At 35.8% G+C, this 20,108-nt stretch overlaps 1 protein-coding gene across 2 annotated transcripts in view; it reads left to right on the top strand.

Annotated features, from left to right (window-relative positions):
* The window catches only part of SYCP1 (synaptonemal complex protein 1), a 121,406-nt gene that overhangs the window by 673 nt on the left and 100,625 nt on the right, over positions 1 to 20,108 (top strand). For both annotated transcript variants that reach the window (XM_008697742.1, XM_008697741.1), the window contains exons 2-7: positions 1,757 to 1,841; positions 2,020 to 2,063; positions 2,240 to 2,296; positions 4,346 to 4,510; positions 5,187 to 5,254; positions 11,242 to 11,315. In XM_008697742.1, the coding sequence (XP_008695964.1) occupies positions 1,757 to 1,841; positions 2,020 to 2,063; positions 2,240 to 2,296; positions 4,346 to 4,510; positions 5,187 to 5,254; positions 11,242 to 11,315 (493 nt within the window). The remainder of the gene's footprint in view (positions 1 to 1,756; positions 1,842 to 2,019; positions 2,064 to 2,239; positions 2,297 to 4,345; positions 4,511 to 5,186; positions 5,255 to 11,241; positions 11,316 to 20,108) is intronic.

Raw genomic sequence — 20,108 nt, 5'->3', positions numbered from 1 at the left:
AGTCTGTTTCTTGGTTTGTCTCTTTTTCCCCCCTATGATCGTTTATTTCTTTTTTTGTTTTGTTTCTTAAATTTCACATAGGAGTGAAATCATATGGTATTTGTCTTTCTCTGACTGACTTATTTTACTCAGAATAATACACTCTAGCTTCATTCACATCATTGCAAATGGCAAGATTTCATTGTTTTTTATGGGTGAGTAATATTCTGTTGTATATATATACACCTCATCTCCTTTAACCATTCATCAGTCGATGGACACCTGGGCTGCTTCCATAATTTGGCTATTATAAATAATGCTACAATAAACACAGGGGTCATACATCTTTTCAAATTAGTGTTTTCATAATCTTTGTGTAAATACCCAGTAGAGGAGTTGCGGGATCATAGGGGAATTCTATTTTTAATTTTTTTTTTTTTAATTTTTAAGTTTTTCAGGAACCTTCATACTGTTTTCCAGAGTGGCTGCACCAGTTTGCATTCCCACCAGCAGTGCATGAGGGATTCTTTTTCTCCACATCCTCGTCAATACTTGTTGTTTCTTGTGTTTTTCATTTTAGCCATTCTGACAGGTGTGAGGTGATATCTCATTGTAGTTTTGATTTACATTTCCCTGATGATGAATGATGTTGAGATCTTTTCATGTGTGCATGGCCATCTGTATGTCTTCTTTGGAGAAATGTCTGTTTATGTCTTTTGCCCATTTTTCAATTGAATTATTTGTTTTTTGGGTGTTGAATCTTATAAATTCCTTATATATTTTGGATACTAACCCTTTATTGGATATGTCCTTTGCAAGTATCTCCTCTCATTCAGTAGGTTGTTTTTTTAGTTTTGTTATTTCCTTCACTCTCTTATCTTGAGGAAGTCCCAATAGTTCATTTTTGCTTTTGTTTCCCTTGACTCAGGAGACCTATCTAGAAAAATGTGGCTGTGGCCAATGTCAGATCAATTACTGCCTGTGCTCTCTTCCAGGATTTTTATTACCCAAGAATTTTGAATAGTATTGCCTTGAATGAATAATGAGCGTACTTAATGTTGTAAGCATCATTCATTTAAAATAATAATCACTGCCTCTGTAGAACTCTGGATACATAATGAATCCTGCTTATTTGAATCCTCCCTCTGTCCTTAAATGACTTGAGGCAATTTGTAAGACATATACAGTGAAATAGCAAGATACAAAAACATATTAAGACCATATTAGGATCAAGGAAAAAATAAGAAAATCTGGACAAATATGTCAACATACTGGTAAAAACTAGTGTCTGACTAAGCTTAAAATTTGGCTTAAACGAAGTTTCTCAGGTTAAACAGCTTTTACTGCTAAATTATTTTTATAATTTCTCTGTGGAAGTTTATATTGGAGTTGGAATGAAGCAGTGAATATTTCAATTTTATATGCTGTAGAAAAATTCCTATATCTGTGTAACTAAGAATATAATATTCAAATGTTATTCAGTGAAGACAACTCTCAATTTTATCAAGGGAAAGATCGTAATGAAATTTAAAACTAATATATTAAGCTACTAATTAAAATTACTATTATTTTTCTTGAATACTTACAAAGCATGTATTTTTTGCTTTTTTTACATAAAAAAACCACTTGATATTTTAAATCTTATATATGCCTTAAAGGTTTTACAATTGAAGTAACTTCTTTAAGCAGATGTATATTACATATATAATTACATATTACACTGCTAGTTATCAGAGTGGTTTGGAACATATGCTTAAGAACGTCTTTGTGTTTCTAGAGTTTCAACAAATATATTGAAGACGATTTTAGTTTTCCGTTTGCAATGACTAATCTCTCCAAAAATGGGGAAAACATTGATTCAGGTAAGAGACTGGAAGAGCAATGTATCACTATATTTAGAAGTATTTTTTACATACATGTTGCTAGATATTGAAGATATAAGTATTATATTGAAAGCCTTGACATTAAACTTAGATATAATACTTAATATAAAAAATAAGATGTTGACCTATTTAATACCAGTTGTCTTTTATCTTGCAGATCCTGCTTTACAAAAAGTTAAGTTTTTGCCCATGCTTGAACAGGTCAGTTAAGTATAGGGTACATAGATATTATCTGTTTAGGTATTGAGTTGCTTGTTTGAAAAAGGAAAAAAATTCTTTAGTTGTTGGATTGTTAGTCGTCAGTACTTAATTGCTACTATTTGGAAACTCTCATCAGAAATATTTTCTTACAGGAAACACTTATTCATTTTTTTTAGGTTGATAATTCTGACAGTTGTCACTACCAGGAAGGACTAAAAGACTCTGATTTTGAGGTCAGAAGATTTCCCATCTGTATTATATTTCTTGTAATTGGAGTATCATTTATTGTTATTTTTATATATCTTTCTTTTTGAAGCTTCTAAAGGATTAAAATTTGGTTAGGGGGCGCCTGGGTGGCGCAGTCGTTGGGCGTCTGCCTTCAGCTCAGGGCGTGATCCCGGCGTTCTGGGATCGAGCCCCACGTCGGGCTCCTCTACTGGGAGCCTGCTTCTTCCTCTCCCACTCCCCCTGCCTGTGTTCCCTCTCTCGCTGTCTCTCTCTCTGTCAAATAAATAAAATCTTTAAAAAAAAAATAAAATTTGGTTAATGTTTGAAGTTCTATACTTTATTTTTTATTTTTTTAAAAAAGATTTTATTTATTATTTGGCAGAGGGAGAACACAGCAGGGGGAGCAGCAGGCAGAGAAAGAAGGAGAAACAGGCTCCCTGCTCAGCAAGATGTGGGTCTTGATCCCAGGACCCTGGGATCACTTGAGGACTGAGCCACCGAGGCGCCCAAATTCTATCCTTTAAAACCATCTTTCCCCCTTTATTTTTCTTCTAAAGTTGCTGAAACACTACACTTCTGCATTTTCCTGGGTTATGTAAGGATCCATTCTTTCAGGGCAATTTAATTTAATTTAATTTTAATTTTTTTTTTTTTTAAGATTTTATTTATCCATTTGACAGAGAGACAGCCAGCGAGAGAGAGAACACAAGCAGGGGGAGTGGGAGAGGAAGAAGCAGGCTCCCAGCAGAGGAGCCTGATGCGGGGCTCGATCCCAGAACTCTGGTACTATGCTCTGAGCCAAAGGCAGATGCCTAAGATCCGAGCCACCCAGGCGCCCCTGGGCAATTTAATTTTAAACCACAGAGAGCAAGAATAGAAGAGGGGATGTGGCTACAATATGTAAAAAGGCTGAGACTCAAACCACTATTTTACAAACAATCCTTTAATTAATAAGTATGATTGTTTGGCTCGTTTGCTGTCTAAGGAATTTCTAGAACATGGGGTACTTTTTATTTTGGTTATAAAAATCATTCTTACTTATGGCACATAGATGTCTTGAAAACAAAGAGGGGCACCTAGGTGGCTCAGTCAGTTAAGGGTCTGCCTTTGGCTCAAGTCGTGATCTCAGGGTCCTGGGATGGAGCCCCACATTGCATCTGGCTCCCTGCTCAGTGGGGAGTCTGCTTCTCCCTCTGCCCCTCCTCGCCCTTTGTGCTTGCTTGCTCTCTTTCTCTCCCCCCCCAAAAAAAAAAAATTGAAAAGAAAGAAAAAAGAAAAGAAAACAAATTCTGGGGCACCTGGCTGTCTCGGTTGGTAGAGCATGAGACTCTTTAGTTCAAGCCCCATTTTGGGCATGGAGTCTACTGAGGAAAAAAAAAAATTCCATGGCCTGATAAAGTGCTGTATGTCTGTTACTGTGATTATAATATCACAGAATTTAAAAATATGGAACTTATTCATGTATTTTGATAACAAAGAGTGATCAAGCAGAAATCTGTGATTTTAAAAAATATAAACAGGCGTTTACCTTATAATGTTGAAATGGATAATGCAGGGAATCCAAATAAAAGCTAAATAAAACCTTAGAATAAATGAAAGCTAGATCTTGTGTTAGCTATGTTTTTGTCATTATATTTTAAAATTCATGTCCCTTAGGTAATCTTCAAATTGCATAACCAAAATGTTTCAAGACCATTGTAAAAATTTATAGATATCATGTGGAGTGTCTTATTTTATCTTTTAACCAGCCAGATTCTCTCACTGACTTAAAATATTTCCAATATCTGGCTTAGGTATATTTTGGAGGTATTAAATTTTATTCAGTAAACTTAGTCAAGTGACCAATAACTTTAGTGAAATAGCTAATACTGCTAGTAACTTTTAAAAGTCAATGTAGTTTTCAGGATGCTATTACGGCATAAATTGAAGAGAGATTTGTTCTCAGCTATTAAGATATTATATTACTCATGGATATTTTCAACAGGCAGCTGTAGTTTGTTAATTGTTCAAAATTTTAGTGTAACCAGTGTTTGAAAACCTGTTTATCTTAATAGAATTCAGAGCCAATGAGCAGACTATATTCAAAACTGTATAAGGAGGCTGAAAAGATCAAGAAGTGGAAAGTGAGTGTAGAATCTGAATTGAAGCAGAAAGAAAATAAGTTGCAAGAAAATAGAAAGATAATTGAAGCACAGCGGAAAGCCATTCAGGAACTACAGGTATAATGAGATTTGGAATTGAAAATGTAGTGTAGTAGATTTTATCATAATACTGTTTACAATAGAGTATTTCAGTGATGTGGATTATTAAGGACTGTGCTTTTTGAATTTTTACTGATACTGTGTTTCAACTTTAGGATGAACACAGAGGACAAGTTGCACAAAGCTTAATGCGAGTGATTAGGGAAATTACTTTAGATAAAGATTGATTTAATGATTCTAATTATAAACTTTTAATTTTTATGCCTATTACTGATGATTTTGTTTGATATAAATGTCTTTTATTAATTGGAATATGACATTTTGGATTTTATATTTGGAACTATTTAGCTTTGGTTTTGTGGCCGAGTGAAAGAAAAATGTTGAGAAAATGCAACATTAGGTTAGGACAAAGATAAACATTTAAAAATGTTCAGTGAAGGTAATATTGCATTAAAATATTGTTGGATACTTTTTGGAGATGATTCAGCAAACTTGATTTTAGATCTGTGAAAGTGAGAATCATACTCTCATGGGAAATCCACAAGCTGTGACACCAAGTTTTTGTATGCTTATACATACAAGAAGAATTCTTATACTTCTTAGCTGTTAGCAAAGAAATGCTGCTTACTGATTGTACTTGTGTTTATTTTGCTAAGCAAAATGTGATGAACTGTTCTTTTGTTTTGTAAATTAGTTTGAAAATGAAAAAGTAAGTTTGAAATTAGAAGAAGGAATTCAAGAAAATAAAGATTTAATAAAAGAGTAAGTAATTTAATGAATTTGTTCTTTCTAAATTTTATTCCAGATTTATTAAAATGATTTCCAGAAATTTATTGAATTTAACATTTTGTTATGTAATATTAACTTAAATGTAGAATTCTACCTGGGTACTGCGGAAGAAGGAAGACATACTTATTTTACATTCTTGTATTTGGCAAACAGTGGTCACTGATTAATAATTTCTCACTTTTTAAAATGTCAGGCAGGAGAAACCATTATTTGGTATCAAAAGGTATCTGATAATCCTGTATCTATAACTGCTGGTGTATATTGTCTGCCTTTCTGTTCATTGCAACATTTTAGGTGCAGCATTTGTAAAATAGTGCTCAATTTAGTTACAAGCCAATTCTTACTCTCAAATTACTGTTTTTGTCAGTGGCGTAAAGATTCTTCCATTAATGTTAGCTTAAAATTTTAGTGTCATCTTTAGCTTTTCCTTTCCTTTGTTCTAGGCAATAGCTAAGCCTTATTTTATACCCTTATTACTTCATTCAGATTATATCATATAGAATTTAGTAGAAAAATGTAGTAGTTTATTTCATCTGCCAAGTAAATATTGAATAGTTAGAATGTAATTTATTTATTCCTACATGTTTAAGTTAAACATCACGGCTTTGGAAGACCTATCACTTTGTCAGTGAAGGTGCTGATGAATGAAAAAGGCTCTTAAAACAGGTTTTAGTCCTATTGGAAGACAACCTGTGGGGGTGCATGGCTGCCTTAGTTGGAAGAGCATGTGACTCTTGATCTCGGGGTGGTGAGTTTGAGCCTGATATTGAGGTTAGAGATTACTTAATTAAAAAAAAGAAACGTATGACTTCCCAGATAAAATTTAAATGCTAAACCTTAATTTTTTCCCTGCCTAATCAAGATATGGTTATTAGAAAGAAGGGAGAGAGAAGAGAAAGTTTCTAACATTGTGTGCCTGTTGTATATTTGGTATTAATGATCACTTTTGTATGGGTATGTGATTGAGTTTCTGTAGTATCTTATGGGACATCTAAAGCTACCGTAGCCCTAATACCAATATTTGATAGCTTGTGAGCTTTCTTAAGATTGCTGTTGCCTCCATTGATGAACAGTTGAATTTTTGTTAATACTGTGACTGTTTAGTTACATAGTATAGCGTAAGGTAGTGTAGTGTGACATAATATAGAATTTATGCCATTTTTTTGAGGTGAGAGGGAGTGCATTTATTTTGGGTGTGATTTCCTTCTATTTTAAGCAGTTTCAGTTGTGCGTCCATTTTGGCCTCAAATACTGAATTGTCAATTGTCATCTGAAGGAAACTAACATTTAGGTAAGAGCTTTGTCAAAATATAGGTGAGAAACAAATTTGCACTTAAGGTAGAGTGACTTAATTTTTGGATGACAGATTTAATATAAAGTTGCTCAGGACCAGCTCATTCACTGATGATGACTTTCTAAAAGGGACGTAGATTGGAAAGAGACTTTGGGTATTTCAAAACCATATGCCTGGCCTGTAATAGAAGTTTGAGAGAGAATGGACACTTTGGTTTATAGACATTTTTGAGCAGGAAAAAAGTTTTTAGATAATTTTGGAAGCATTTTTTTTTAATGAAGCACGGCCTTATATATGATCTGATTTCACCATTAGATGTAATAATAGTCTCAATTTTCAAATTTCAGCAGTCAAACCTGAAACATCTACAATTACATATTTTCGGAAATAACCTTAAGAAGCAACATTTGATTTTCGTTAGACTCCTAGCTGGGATTTATGTAAATAATTTGATGAATTAAACCTGTCAAGCCCTGTCGCATGCATATGATGGTGGTTCTTGTCAGAGAAGGCTTTCTAAAGATGAGGATGTCTGAAGGATGAATAGGAGTTAGCCAGGAGGAGAATTAGAGGTTGCTACTCTAGCATTTCATAACATGCTAAGGAGTTTTGATTTTTATGTTGAAGTGGAGGTGGAGGGATACGGGTTGTAGAGGGGTGGGCTGAAGAAAGGCTGAGTGGTTATAGCTATGGCTCCTTTCAACAAGAACAGCTTTATTTTTTAAATATAATTTAAAATTTTGTTTATCCAGTTAAGATTTCATTTTGAAAAAGGATTTTGGTTCTAAGGAAAAAAAAAGTTTGGAAATTGCTGCAGATGGCCATTTGGAACCCAGTGAAGAGTTTTAAGAATTCTAAAATTGAGACGTTGTAAGAACATAGTAGACTTGAATAAATATATTTTGATTGGATGATTGCTTATATATGGAGTATATGGCTGGTTTTATGTCAGGTTGTGCTATTCAAAGGGTCTTTATGGTTTAAGGAACATTTTACTAAAGGCACTTTTGAACTCTACCTCTCACTATAAATTATCAGGAAAAGACTGAAGTTGTTTTCCAAATTGTAACTGAAGAATTAGATTTATGGTCACTTGTTTTGATTTTGACAAAACCAGTAGCAAAAAAGTCCCTCTCTTGACCAGTGGTTCTTAAATTTTAGCAAGCATCAGAATTACCTGCAGAGCTTGTTAAAGCATATACTTTGTCCTCTGCTCCCCTACCAGAATTTCTGATTCAGTGGAGTAGGGCTTCAGAATTTGAGCTTTTAACAAGTGATGTGGATGTTGCTGGTTCAAGGATCATACTTTGGGAACTACAGCTCTGTACTGGAGAACCGTCATAGGCTTTGAAAACCAAACCAAACCACCCTTTCTCTGACTGGCTTATTTCACTTAACATTGTACCCTCTAGATCCATCCATATTGTTGCAAATGGCAAAATTTCATTCTTTTTTTATAGCTGAGTAATATTCTATTTTGTGTGTGTGTGTGTGTGTGTGTGTATACACACATCTTTATCCATTCGTCTATCAATGGACACTTGGGCTGCTTCCATAATTTGGCTATTGTATATAATGCTGCAATAGGAGTGCATATATCCCTTCAAATTAGTGTTTTCATATTCTTTGGGTAAATATCCAGTAATGTGATTACAGTTCTATTTTTAATTTTTTGAGCAACTTCCATACTGTCTTCCACAGTGGCTGTACCAATTTGCATTTCCATAGTGTAGGAGGATTCCTCTTTCTTCACATCCTTGCCAACATGTGTTGTTTCTTGTGTTTTTCATTTTATATGACCAAATATGCATAGCTTTATTTTTGGGCTCTCTGTTCTGTTTTGTTGATTTATATGTCTGTTTTTTTTTTTTTTTTTAAGATTTTATTATTAGAGAAGAATGAGTGAGTGAGTAGGGGGAGAAGCAGAGGGAGAGGAACAAGCAGACTCTGCACTGAGTATGGGGCCTGATGCAGAACTCAGTCCCACGACCCTGAGATCATGACCTGAGCCAAAATCAAGAGTCAGATGTTTCACCTGCTGAGCCACCCAGGCACTCCTATGTCTGTTTTTATGCTAATACCATACTGGCTTTTTTTTTTTTTTTTTTAAGTTTAAAAATTCCAGTTAGTTAACATATACTATAATAGTTTCAGGTGTACAATATAATGATTCAACACTTCCATATAGTACCTGGTGCTCATCACAACAACTGCACTCCTTAATCCCCATCACCTATTTAACCTAACCTCCCAGGGTGCCTGGGTGGCTCATTTGGTTGAGCCTCTGACTTTTCATTTTGGCTCAGATCATAATCTTGGTTGGGGTTGTAGGATCGACCCTGCGTTGTGCTGTGTGCTCCACAGGGAATCTGCTTGGGATTCTTTCTCCTCCCTCTGCCCCTCTCCCCCTTCAAATAAATGAATAAATAAAAAAGAAAAAAAAAAAAAAACCTTCCATCCACCTCCTGTACTGTTTTGATTACTATAGTTTTATGCTATAGTTTGAAATCAGGAAGTGTGATTCTTCCAGCTCTTTTCTTCTTTCTCAAGTTTGCTTTGGCTCTTTGATGATTACATACAAATTTATGTTTGTTCTATTTCTGAAAAATGCAATTGAAAATTTGGTTGGGATTGCATTGAATCTGTAAATTGTTTTGGGTAATGTGATATATATATATGAAAAAATCTATATTTTTGGTCATTCAGATGACCAAATATGTATTTCACATATATATATTTGATCTTCATCTACTATTCCTGACTCATAGCTTCTAAAACCCTTGGAATATCCTAAGTGCTGAGAGTGACAAAGGTATCTCTTGTTATCTTAATGAGGTAACTTTTGGATCCCATGTAAGGATGGGGCTGGTTGCCAAAAGAACTAACCATGTGATCAGATGATTGGAACTTTGACCCCCTCCCCCCTTATGGAGGGAAGAGGGTCAGGAGTTTCAATCAGTTATCAATGGCCAATGATTTAATCAATCATAACTATGTAACCAAGCCTCCATAAAAACTCAAGAGGACAAGGTTTGGATAGCTTTCAGCTTGGTAAAGAGATTTGGGGAAAGTGGTGAGCTCAGATCATGGAAGCTCTACACCTTTTCCCCATGCCTTGCCCTATGCATCTCTTCTGTCTGGCGCTGTTCCTGAGTTATGTCCTTTTATAATAAACTAGTAATCTAACAAATAAATTGTTTCTTTGAGTTCAGTGAGCTGCTCCAGCAAATTAAACCCAAGGAACCTCAGATTTATAGGCAGTCTGTCTGAGATTCTAGTAACAATCCGAATTTGTGACTGGTGTCTGAAAACTAGGGAGTGAGTCATGGGAACTTTTGATTTATAGCCAGTTAGACAGAAGTACAGGTAAAACCTAGGCTTGAGACTGGTATCTCAAGTGGGGCTGTTGTGTAGTTGTGTAGGACTGAGCCCTTAACCTGTAGAATCTAAGGCTATCTCCAGGTAGATAGTATCATAATTGAATTGAATTATGGGACAGCCAGCTGGTGTCCCAAGAATTGCTTGTTGGTGTAGGGAACCCCCCCTCCCCACATTGAAATTGGTATCAGGACCCATTTGGGTAGTGTGGACATTTTAACAATATTCTTCTAGTCCATGAGCATGGAATATCTTTCCATTTATTTGTGTCTTTAGTTTCTTTCATTAATGTCTTATAGCTTTTAGTGTACAGGTCTTTCCTCCTTGGTTAAATTTAATCCTAGGTATTTTATTCTTTTTGGTGCAATTGTAAGTGGGGTTTTCTTAATTTCTCTTTCAGATGGTTCATTGTTAGTGTACAGATATGCAACTGATTTTTGTGTATTGATTTTTTTTTATCCTGCAAACTTTACTGAATTTGTTTTAGTCTAATAATTTTTTGGTGGACTCTTCAGGGTTTTCTATATATAATATGTCCTCTGCAAATAGTGAGAGTTTTATTTCTTCCTTTCCAATTTGGATACCTTTATCTATTTTCTTGCCTAATTGCTCTAAGCCTTCCAATACTACGTTGAATAAAAGTGGTGAGAGTGGACATTCTTGTCTTGTTCCTGATTTTAGAGCAAAAGCTTTCAGCTTTTTATTTTTTACTGTTGAGTATGAGGTTAGCTGTAGACTTGTCATATATGGCCTTTATTACATTGAAGTACATTCCCTTTATACCTACTTTGTTGAGAGTTTTTATCATAAATGGATATTGAATTTTATTAATTGCTTTATCTGCATCTATTGAGATGATCAGAGGTCTTATTATTCATGTAATGAATGGCTAGTTAGAAAATTACCTGTTTAATGTTTTGAGGGTAAGATAGTTAGAATATTTCTGGGGTGATTAGTAAATGAAAAGCCCAACCCTCTTTTCTTTTCTTTTTTTTTTTCCCTTAGGCAAAATCTGGAACTATTTACTGAAATGTTATTGTCAGCTACTGGGGTAGAAACTTGTTAAGGAACTATCCTTTTTACTTTTAAAGGGAGGAAATTACTAAATCATCTTTGCTAATAGTAGTTAACCCATTTTTTTCATATAATCATTTATGAGTAATGTGATATATATATATATTAAAATATAAGAATTTCTTTAAAAATTGTAACAGTATTTCATAACTTTTACATATGAATTTGCTTTGAGATCAGATTACACTTAGGGAGACTTTTTGCTTTCTTTCAGGAATAATGCTACAAGGCATTTATGTAATTTACTCAAGGAAACCTGTGCCAGATCTGCAGAAAAGACAAAGAAATGTAAATATATTTCTTGTTTTATGTGATTTAAAAAAAAATCAATCATTATTGTAATGGTGGGGGTGGAGAAGGGAAGAAATTGTTTTTTCACTTTTTGGAACCAGTTTTTATTTGAACAAGTTATATGTGCCTCATACATTTTCTTTGCATAAGTAGTAATTTGATTCTCCATTCTTTGAGCTTTGAAAGCTCAAAGTTTTTTGAAAGGTAATATATTTCAAAAGATACATACTTTGACATGACATTTGTATTCTAATGAAATAGAATTCTCAGTTTTCTCCTGAAGAAAGAAACATGCTTTTAAAAGATTTTATTGAGGTCTTAGTATTTTTATTTTGTAGGAATTTTTTTCATTTTGATGAAAAACATAAAAATCTTATTTTCGAAAATAACAGTTTTATCTTTGTCATTAGTTTGACACTATCTCTACTTTGTTTCTGCCAAGAATCTGTTAGGAAATACTGTCTACCTGCTTTTTCAGGATAGCCCCTATTTTTCTTAGCTAAAATTTTAGTATCACACAGCTTACTGCTTACGAGCTTGGGCTTAAGAGTAGACAACTTATGCTCAAATTCAGACTTTCTGTTGCTGTCTGCTTGACCTTGAATAAGTTATATGATCTCTCTGACCCACTGTTTATTGATTAATAAAGTGACTCTTAGTGTTGTTTTGAGAATTATATTAATAAATATAAATTGCTTAGAACAGTGCAAAGTGCTCAGTGTTAACTATTCTTCTTATTTCCAGTATGCACTATTGCTAGGGTTTTTTATTCTTGGTCCCTGCATATAGTACTTTGCTTTTGGAACTATAAATACCAGAATGTAGTGCACCACTACCAGCTCCTCCATTAAATCGTTCTGTTAACCCAACTTTCAATATTAGCTTTTCCCATCTAGGTATAAAAAGTGGTAAAAGGGATCGTGTATTGACTGTTTTGCAGAAAGTAAACCGGGCCATGGAGACCAGGCTGCTAGTTTTTTTTCTCTGTTTAGTTTTATGCTAAGTCAGATCAGCTGGTGGGAGAGGTTTGAAGAATCTTAACAAAATTTTTAGGTGATCTCTTAAATGAACTAATGAGCATATCTTTTTTTTTTTTTCGAAGATTTTATTTATTTATTTGACAGAGAGAGAGAGACAGCCAGTGAGAGAGGGAATACAAGCAAGGGGAGTGGGAGAGGAAGAAGCAGCCTCCCAGTGTAGGAGCCTGATGTGGGGCTCTATCCCAGAACACCAGGATCACACCCTGAGCCAAAGGCAGATGCTTAACGACTGAGCCACCTGGGAGCCCCCAATGAGCATATCTTGATGTGACATGTAGATAGTTTTTCTTTTCTTAAGAAAGTCTTTAGGGGTGCCTGGGTGGCTCAGTCAGTTAAGCATCTGACTCTTGATTTTGACTCAGGTCATGATCTCAGGGTTGTGAGATTGAGCCCTGTGTTGGGCTTCGTGCTGGGTGTGGAGCCTGCTTAAGATTCTCTCTCCCCCTTCCCCCCTTCTTTCTCTCTCTTCCTCTCAAAAAAAAAAAAAAAAAGAATCTTAATAGTTATTAATGTAAACTCCATCTAGATTCTTGCCTTGAGTCTTTCCTTTTGCTATTGTGATTTTTTTCTTATTTATTCATTCACCAGTTTTTTTTTTTTAAGATTTATTTATTTACTGAGAGACCAGGAGAGAGAGAGAAGTGCAGAGGGAGAGAATCCTCAAGCAGACTCCTTGCTGAGTATGGAGCCAGATGTGGGGCTTGATCCTATGATCCATGAGATCACTACCTGAGGCAAAGTTTGCTTAACCGACTGAGCCACGCAGGCACCCCTAATTCACCAGTTTTTATTTTTATTTATTTATTTCTAAAGATTTTCTTTATTTGTCAGAGAGAGAGCACAAGCAGTGGGAGCAGCAGGCAGAGGAAGAAGCAAGCTCCCTGCTGAGCAGGGAACCTGTTACGGAACTTGATTCCAGGACCCTGGGATTATGACCCAAGCCAAAGGCAGACACTTAACTGACAGTGCCACTCAAGCATCCCAGCAGTTTTTATTTTTATTTCTTTACTAAGATTTTATTTGAGAGAGAGAGAGAGCGTGCGTGTGAGCTCGAGCCAGGGGAGGGGCCAAGTCGGGCCAGAAGGAGAGGGAGAAACAGACTCCCCACTGAGCAGGGAGCCTGAGGTGGGGCTTGATCCCAGGACCCCAAGACCATGACCTGAGCCAAAGGCAGACATTTAACCAAGTGAGCCACCCAGGCACCCCTCACTCACCAGTTTTTAAAGTGCCTACTTTGTGTCATGAAATGTTCTGAATGCTGAGGAAAACGGCAGTGAACAATTTCTGCTCTTAAGGAGTATTCATTCTAGTGGAGGGACACAGACCATAAGTAAAATATATGTATGGTGATGATAACTGCTTAAGGAGAGAGTATTTTGGGATAGGGTGATTGGGGAAGTATTTTAGTGACCCTAATAAGTAGGGACTGAGCCATGTAGCTCATTTTGGGAAATAGTAAGTGCAAAGCTCCTTAGATGAAAGCCTATTTAATCTTTTCAAGTCAGTGAGGCCACTGTGCTGTACCTTTGATAGTTCTGCCTTGTGTGTATTTTTTATCTTTTTTTCTTTTGCACCATTCAGGAAAATGTCTTCTAATCCGTCTTCCAGTACACTAATTCTCTATTTAGCTCTTTCTAGTCTGTTTCTCTGTCTCTCTCTTTTTTTCTAGTCTGTTTTTGAATTCGTCAGTTGAGTTTTTGTTCTTTTGTTATTGCATTTTTCTGGTTCTGTAAATATTAGCTGGTTTTTAAAATATCTGTAGTGTCACTCCCTATTTATTTTATCTTTATTTTTTTAAAGATTTTATTTGACATAGTTTGAGAGAGAGAGAGCGTGAGTGAACATGAGTGGGGGGAGCAGCAGAGGGAGAGGGAGAAGCAGATTCCCCACTGAGCAGGGAGCCCAGTGCAGGACTCGATCCCAGAACCTGAGCCTTCTGAAGGCAGACACTTAACCAACTGAGCCACCCAGGTGTCCCCGTAGTGTCACTTTTTAGACTTCCAGGTTTGTTGCTGAAATTTTTAAAAATTGACAGACAATGTTATGTTAGTTTCAGGTGTATAACCTTAGTGATTTGATAGGTCTATATATAATGCTATGCTCACCACTAGGGTTCCTTGCTGAAATTTTTCGATTCAGCTTTTTATCTCCATGAACATAAGTAAACATTATTTTATTAAGGTTTTAATAAAGTTTATTAAAGGGGTCTATTTCTGGTCTGTTCTGTGGATTCTAGAGGTTTGTGTACCTCATTATCTTTGATTATTTGCTTGAGACATAGAATGATGTCACATTTTCCTAGTTCTTTGAATGTTGAACAGTTTTGGATTATATCTTGGAGATTTTGAAATTATTATGTTGTGAGATTCTGGGTCCTTTTAAAATATCCAGGAGAATGTTTGTTTGTTTGTTTATTTTTTAGCAGTCAACTCGGATTCAGACCACAAATTCTGTCTTGCCTTTTGTGTGCTGGGTTCTAATATCAGTTCAGTTTTCAAAGTCTTTGGTGTGCTGCTCTGGCTCTGTGTCTTGTATGCTCCACTCAAGATTAGGTCTGGGATGTGAACAGTGATTTATGTTAGAGTACTATTTTCAAAGCCTTACAGGGGCCCATTTCCCCAGTCCTTTTGCTAGAAATACGGAGTTTCTCTTGGGGTTTTGTCTGTCCTTGCTGCCATGGCTGCTGCAACTCCACTACGGGGGCCATTCCAGACAGGGCTATGAGAAGAAAAAAAACCCAAAAACCAGGATTTCCTTTTGCTGCTCATGTTTCCTGTTAGTTTTACTGGGGCCTTATACTTTGGCTAATGCTAGGAGGGGAGATAGAAAAAAACTACACAGGAAACACCTTCCCATGAGTCACTTCTTCAAGATTTTACTTTTTTTCACTAATCTACCTGCCTTTGCTTTCTTTTCAGAGTCCTGAAGTAGTTGCTTTATGTATTTCATTCGGAGGTTTTAGTTGTAAGCAGTGGGAGAGAAAGGCTATAGTGTGATTACTTCGTCTTGACTCGCACTGCAAGTTGGCTTAGTGTTTTTGAATTGTAACCCTCATTCTATTCTTGGACTGATGATTCATCATTATCTTTTCAGATCTTTGATTCTTTTAAGAGTTAAAAAAAAAAATCCTCCGGATTTTTAATTGTCTGCAGCAGGATGGTTGGTCTGAATTACTTAGCCATTACCAGAAAACAGAGGCCTTGATGCTTTTCTAAAATATAGATCAAATTATGTTAGTGTCTAATTCCTTCAGTGGCTTTCCATAATTTTATGGATAGCATGGTATTTGCCACTTCCCTCCACCTTGGCAAATGTTCCCCCACATGCCCATACACACAGGCTCATGGAGAACTGAGCTTTTGCATGGATTTTTTTTTTATTGGCTGATCCTCTTTCATTCATCATTACTCATATTTGTCCTTCAAAATTCAGAATAAATATTACCACTCGGGAAATATTCCCTAATTTTTCAGTCTGATTTAGATACACCTCTTCTTTCACTTAGGACCCTTAGTATACCTTTACCATATATTTATGAATTCCTTCAACAAATTGAGTGCCTACTGCATGCTAGACATCTCACTGCAAGCTTACACGCAAGGGATCATAACTTGATTCAGGGTTGTCAACATTTTAGATAGTGTCTTTGAAGATAGTAGGCAATAAATTAATGAATTAAAAAAGAATAAATCTGTTCTTAGATGTACCTTTAAAAAAACCCTTTAGTTTATTTTTTTTGTGATTGTTTTAAAAAAAGCCCTTTAAGGCTGTCTGTTGCACACAATATAGAATGATTCTGAATTCTTTAGACTGCCATTTAAAGTACTTCATAGACTTTTTTTGTAGCCTTTGTAACCTAAATTAGTTGGTGTTGGGAAGGACTTTAAAGCTTTTGTAGTCTACTTACATTTCCATTGACTTACTTTCCTTTATAGCATGTCTAACCAAGTGGTAGTCTTTTTTATGTTTGAATATATTCAGTGATGGAAACTCACTAACCTCAAGATTGTCATTTAAGGACAGCTCTTATTTTTTTTTTTGAGCTGAAATCTGTACATGGTTTCTCTCTTTTTACTATAATTCTCCTTAGAGCAAATGGAAAAAGTCTAATTCATTTTTTATGTGCTATCTCTTTAGATCTTTAAAGCTGGCTTCTTGTCCTTTTTGAATCTTGTCTTTTTTAGCCTAGACATTTCAAGATTCTTCAGTACTTTTGTTATTTTGGTTGATCTGTTGAACATCTTTGTTATGGAGTCCAGATCTGTATAAGGTAATCTACTGTGTAACTTAGTCTGTATAAGGGACTATTCATTGTCTAATTGTACATGTCTTTAATGAACTTTAATGAACTCAAAGGTCAGCTTATTTGACAGTCACAATGTGTTATAGGCCATTAATTAAAACCATTAAATTTTTTTTTATTTCATTCTTTGCCTGTGCATTTAGGTTTTTTGATCCAAATAGCATTCTTTGCATTTATCTGTACTAGGTTTAATCAGGTACACTTGTGTTTTAGTCATGTACCACTATGTACTAACTTTGGGATCCTGGCAAATAACATAATTGTCTGTGTCACACTTTCCTCATCTGTGCAGTGGGGATAATCACAGTTCCATATATCTATACCCAGATCTGTGTGTGTGTTCTTGATCCTTATAATCACAATTTTGTCCAAACAGCCATTTCAATCTATGTATACCAGTCTTTCTTTAGCCCAGGAAAGCTTTATGATATCTTTTGCCACTGTCTGATTTTTGTTTGGGCAATACTTATTATTTGTAAGTTGGTCCTCAGTTCTTCTTTTCTCTGTTTTAATATTTGTTCCCCCCTTCTTTTAGTTTGTTTCCTATGTTTCCAATTTGACTTTTGAAGTATCAGTTTGGTCCTGTCCTTCCTCTAAGCTGTAATTCCCTTGTAGTCTAATTAGCTAATCCATTGTCTCTTTCCTCCTCATTTATTTTTCTATTTAATTTATCCCATTTCTTTCATTTCTTTTGTGGCCTGTTCTTTCTTTATCACTGTATCTTCCCCTTTCATTGACTGTATTTTCTTTGTTCTATTGAGAATACTGGATAGTTTTCTGAAATTTTCTTCTGGATTCTCTAGATACAATTCATTTTCAGAGCTATGTTATTCCTTTTAACATCTCTCATGTTGTTCCCTTTCCTTTGTTTGACAATATTTTTTCATAGGTCTCATATAGGTTTTCTTGCCATATATCATTGAAAAAGGCAAGAACTATCAAGACTAAATGAACAAACTAGGTGATAAACTGACTTTAGTCCTGATTTACCTCCCCTGGTTTAGTGGTTGAATCCTCGTTTCATATTTATGGTTGCACGGCGGGTCACTGAACAGTTTCTAAATTTTTCACCTTGCGTAACTTTGCCCCTTTTGCCTGGTTTTCTGATAAATTTTGGAGAAAACATGATTCTGAGTAATTTTAGTCAACAAACTGAAGCATGCACTTTTACATCTTAAAATAGAAAAAAATCTTAACTTTTAATATCTTAAATCCTGATGCTTCTGACATAGAAGAAACATAATCTTAGTAAATTTGGGAATTTTCCCCCTTCTTCTGGGGTTGTATCTAAATTTGGGGGTTCCCATATAATACCATGTGGTAGAGAAGGACATTTGTTTTTCAGTCATCCATCCATTGAGGTTTCCATTTTTTCAATTAATATTTGGTAACTGATGTACTTAGGTTGCCACTGAGTCATCCCTCATTTCTGTTCTTGGGGCCCATTCAAGTCTGCTGGTTTTCTGTGCTTTATCACACCATGCTTGGCTGCACAGAGTATTGGGACAAGGGAAGCAAACTAAGGCCCTATCTGTCTAGATGTATTTCACAGCCATTTCTTCTCAGGCTCTGTCATCTTCCTGAGCCCTACTGAAGACAAAAACAAAAAAACATCAAAAAACCCCCAAAAAACAAACCCCAAAAAACAAAGCAGCACAGTCTTATCCTGCTCTTGGTTTGCCCAAACTATCTGGGGTTTTTGTGGTCCTCAACCCTGAGGCTTATTCTGGTGAGGGTAGAGGGCTCCAGAACCTCTTCTTAAGTATCTGCTGGAACCTAATAAGCTCTCTTCGCTTCCCCTTTTATTTTTTATTTTTAAAAAAGATTTATTTATTTATTTGAGAGAGAGAGAGAGCATGAGTGGGAGGGGCAGAGGGAGAGAGAATCTCAAGCAGACTCTGCTCTGAGCACAGAGGCCAACTCGGGGCTCAATTCCAGTACCCTGAAATTGTGACTGGAGCTGAAACCAAGAGTCAGACGCTTAACTTACTGCATCACTCCCCGGGCACCTTAGCTTCCCCTTTTAAAGGCTTCTTCCCACAAATTAGTAAATATTTCTTTGGTGTAGAGGTTAAGAACCTTTGTTGTTCTGGCTCATATATTTTAAAAATCTAGTTTGTGTTCTGAATCCTTCCCCTAATCCCCAACACTGGTCTTTTGAAACCCAAAGATTTTTTTTCTTTGCTTTTGGTCGAATCATCTCTTCTTTAAGGCAGCAAGTGCTTAAAGATCTAGTTGCCTGGACTGGGGCAAAATAAGTGAGAGGGAGGGAGGGAGAGAGGAAGAGAGGGAGGGAGGAGGGGAGAGGGGAGAGGGAGGGAAGGCAGTAGGGACAATGTAGTGAGGTAGGGGGTGGGGAGATAGGTAGATAGATAGGTCAATGATAGATAAATAACAGGAAGAAAAACGAAAAATGTATGCTTATATTTTTACAATACTGCACATCACCACATCGGAACACTCAGCTACCAGAGTCCCTTTGTGCTACCTGTAGGACCTTGCATCTGACAACTGTAAAGTACATCTATACCCATTTATTTTCTTTTCTGTAGTTTTACTTAATTTACTCAATTTCTAGGACCTTCCTATTAGAAGAATGGCTAGAGGGTATTTTGAAAGTACTGATGCTATTGGTAATGGGAAGATTGGAGATGTTGGCAATAGAATGCTGTTCTTTGGCACAAATAGTTTCTGAGGAATAGAGAAGATGTGTTGCAAAGTGTTAGGTAATGAATGAAACCGAATAGAAGGAGTAGTATGAACTGTCTTTCTGTTCAGATGCTGATATGTTCTGCCTTTATTTCCTTAGATTTTCCAGCCCTTTAATACTCAGATAAAAATGATTCAGTTCCTGTTTCATATGCTGTAAGTTCAGTGTGCTCACCATTATTTTTGAAACGTTTAGATACTTGTATTCTTCTGAAGTTAGTTCATATACCTTCTTTTTGGTTATTTGGCTTCTCATTGACAGTCTGTGTTCTTTTTTACAGCTTGTTATTGAGAATGTAGGACTGATATCCTCTTTAAATTTAATGTGCTTTGGGGTGCCTGGGTGGCTCAGTTGGCTAAGCATCCAAAGTCTTGATTTCAGCTCGGTTCTTGATCTCTTGGGCTCTGTGTTGGGCGAAGAGTCTACTTAAAAAAAAAAAAAAAGTAAATTTAACTTGCATTATGTGATGCTGGCCTCTTTTAGGGGAGTGATAAAGGAACAACCACATTGTCTATTATTGTCTTGTACCTTAATTCTAGCATAGAATAGAGGGAATCTACTGTATAGATTATAGCTAGAGGGAATCATTGCTCAGGTTAAAAACCTGAAAAATAAAAATGTTGTAGAGGATTTATAGGGGTTTTCTCTCTGGGCCACACCTATTCTTAACCTTGTTCTTTGCGTCTTGAGGTTTATCTTCCTTTCTGCTTCCTCAGAGGAAAAGCAAGAGATCGGAA

This window comes from Ursus maritimus, unplaced genomic scaffold (genome assembly GCF_017311325.1).
Source record: "Ursus maritimus isolate PB19 unplaced genomic scaffold, ASM1731132v1 scaffold_12, whole genome shotgun sequence".
NCBI lineage: Eukaryota > Metazoa > Chordata > Mammalia > Carnivora > Ursidae > Ursus > Ursus maritimus.
Note: the sequence above shows the minus strand (reverse complement) of the source record. Positions and strands in the feature narration are given on the sequence as shown.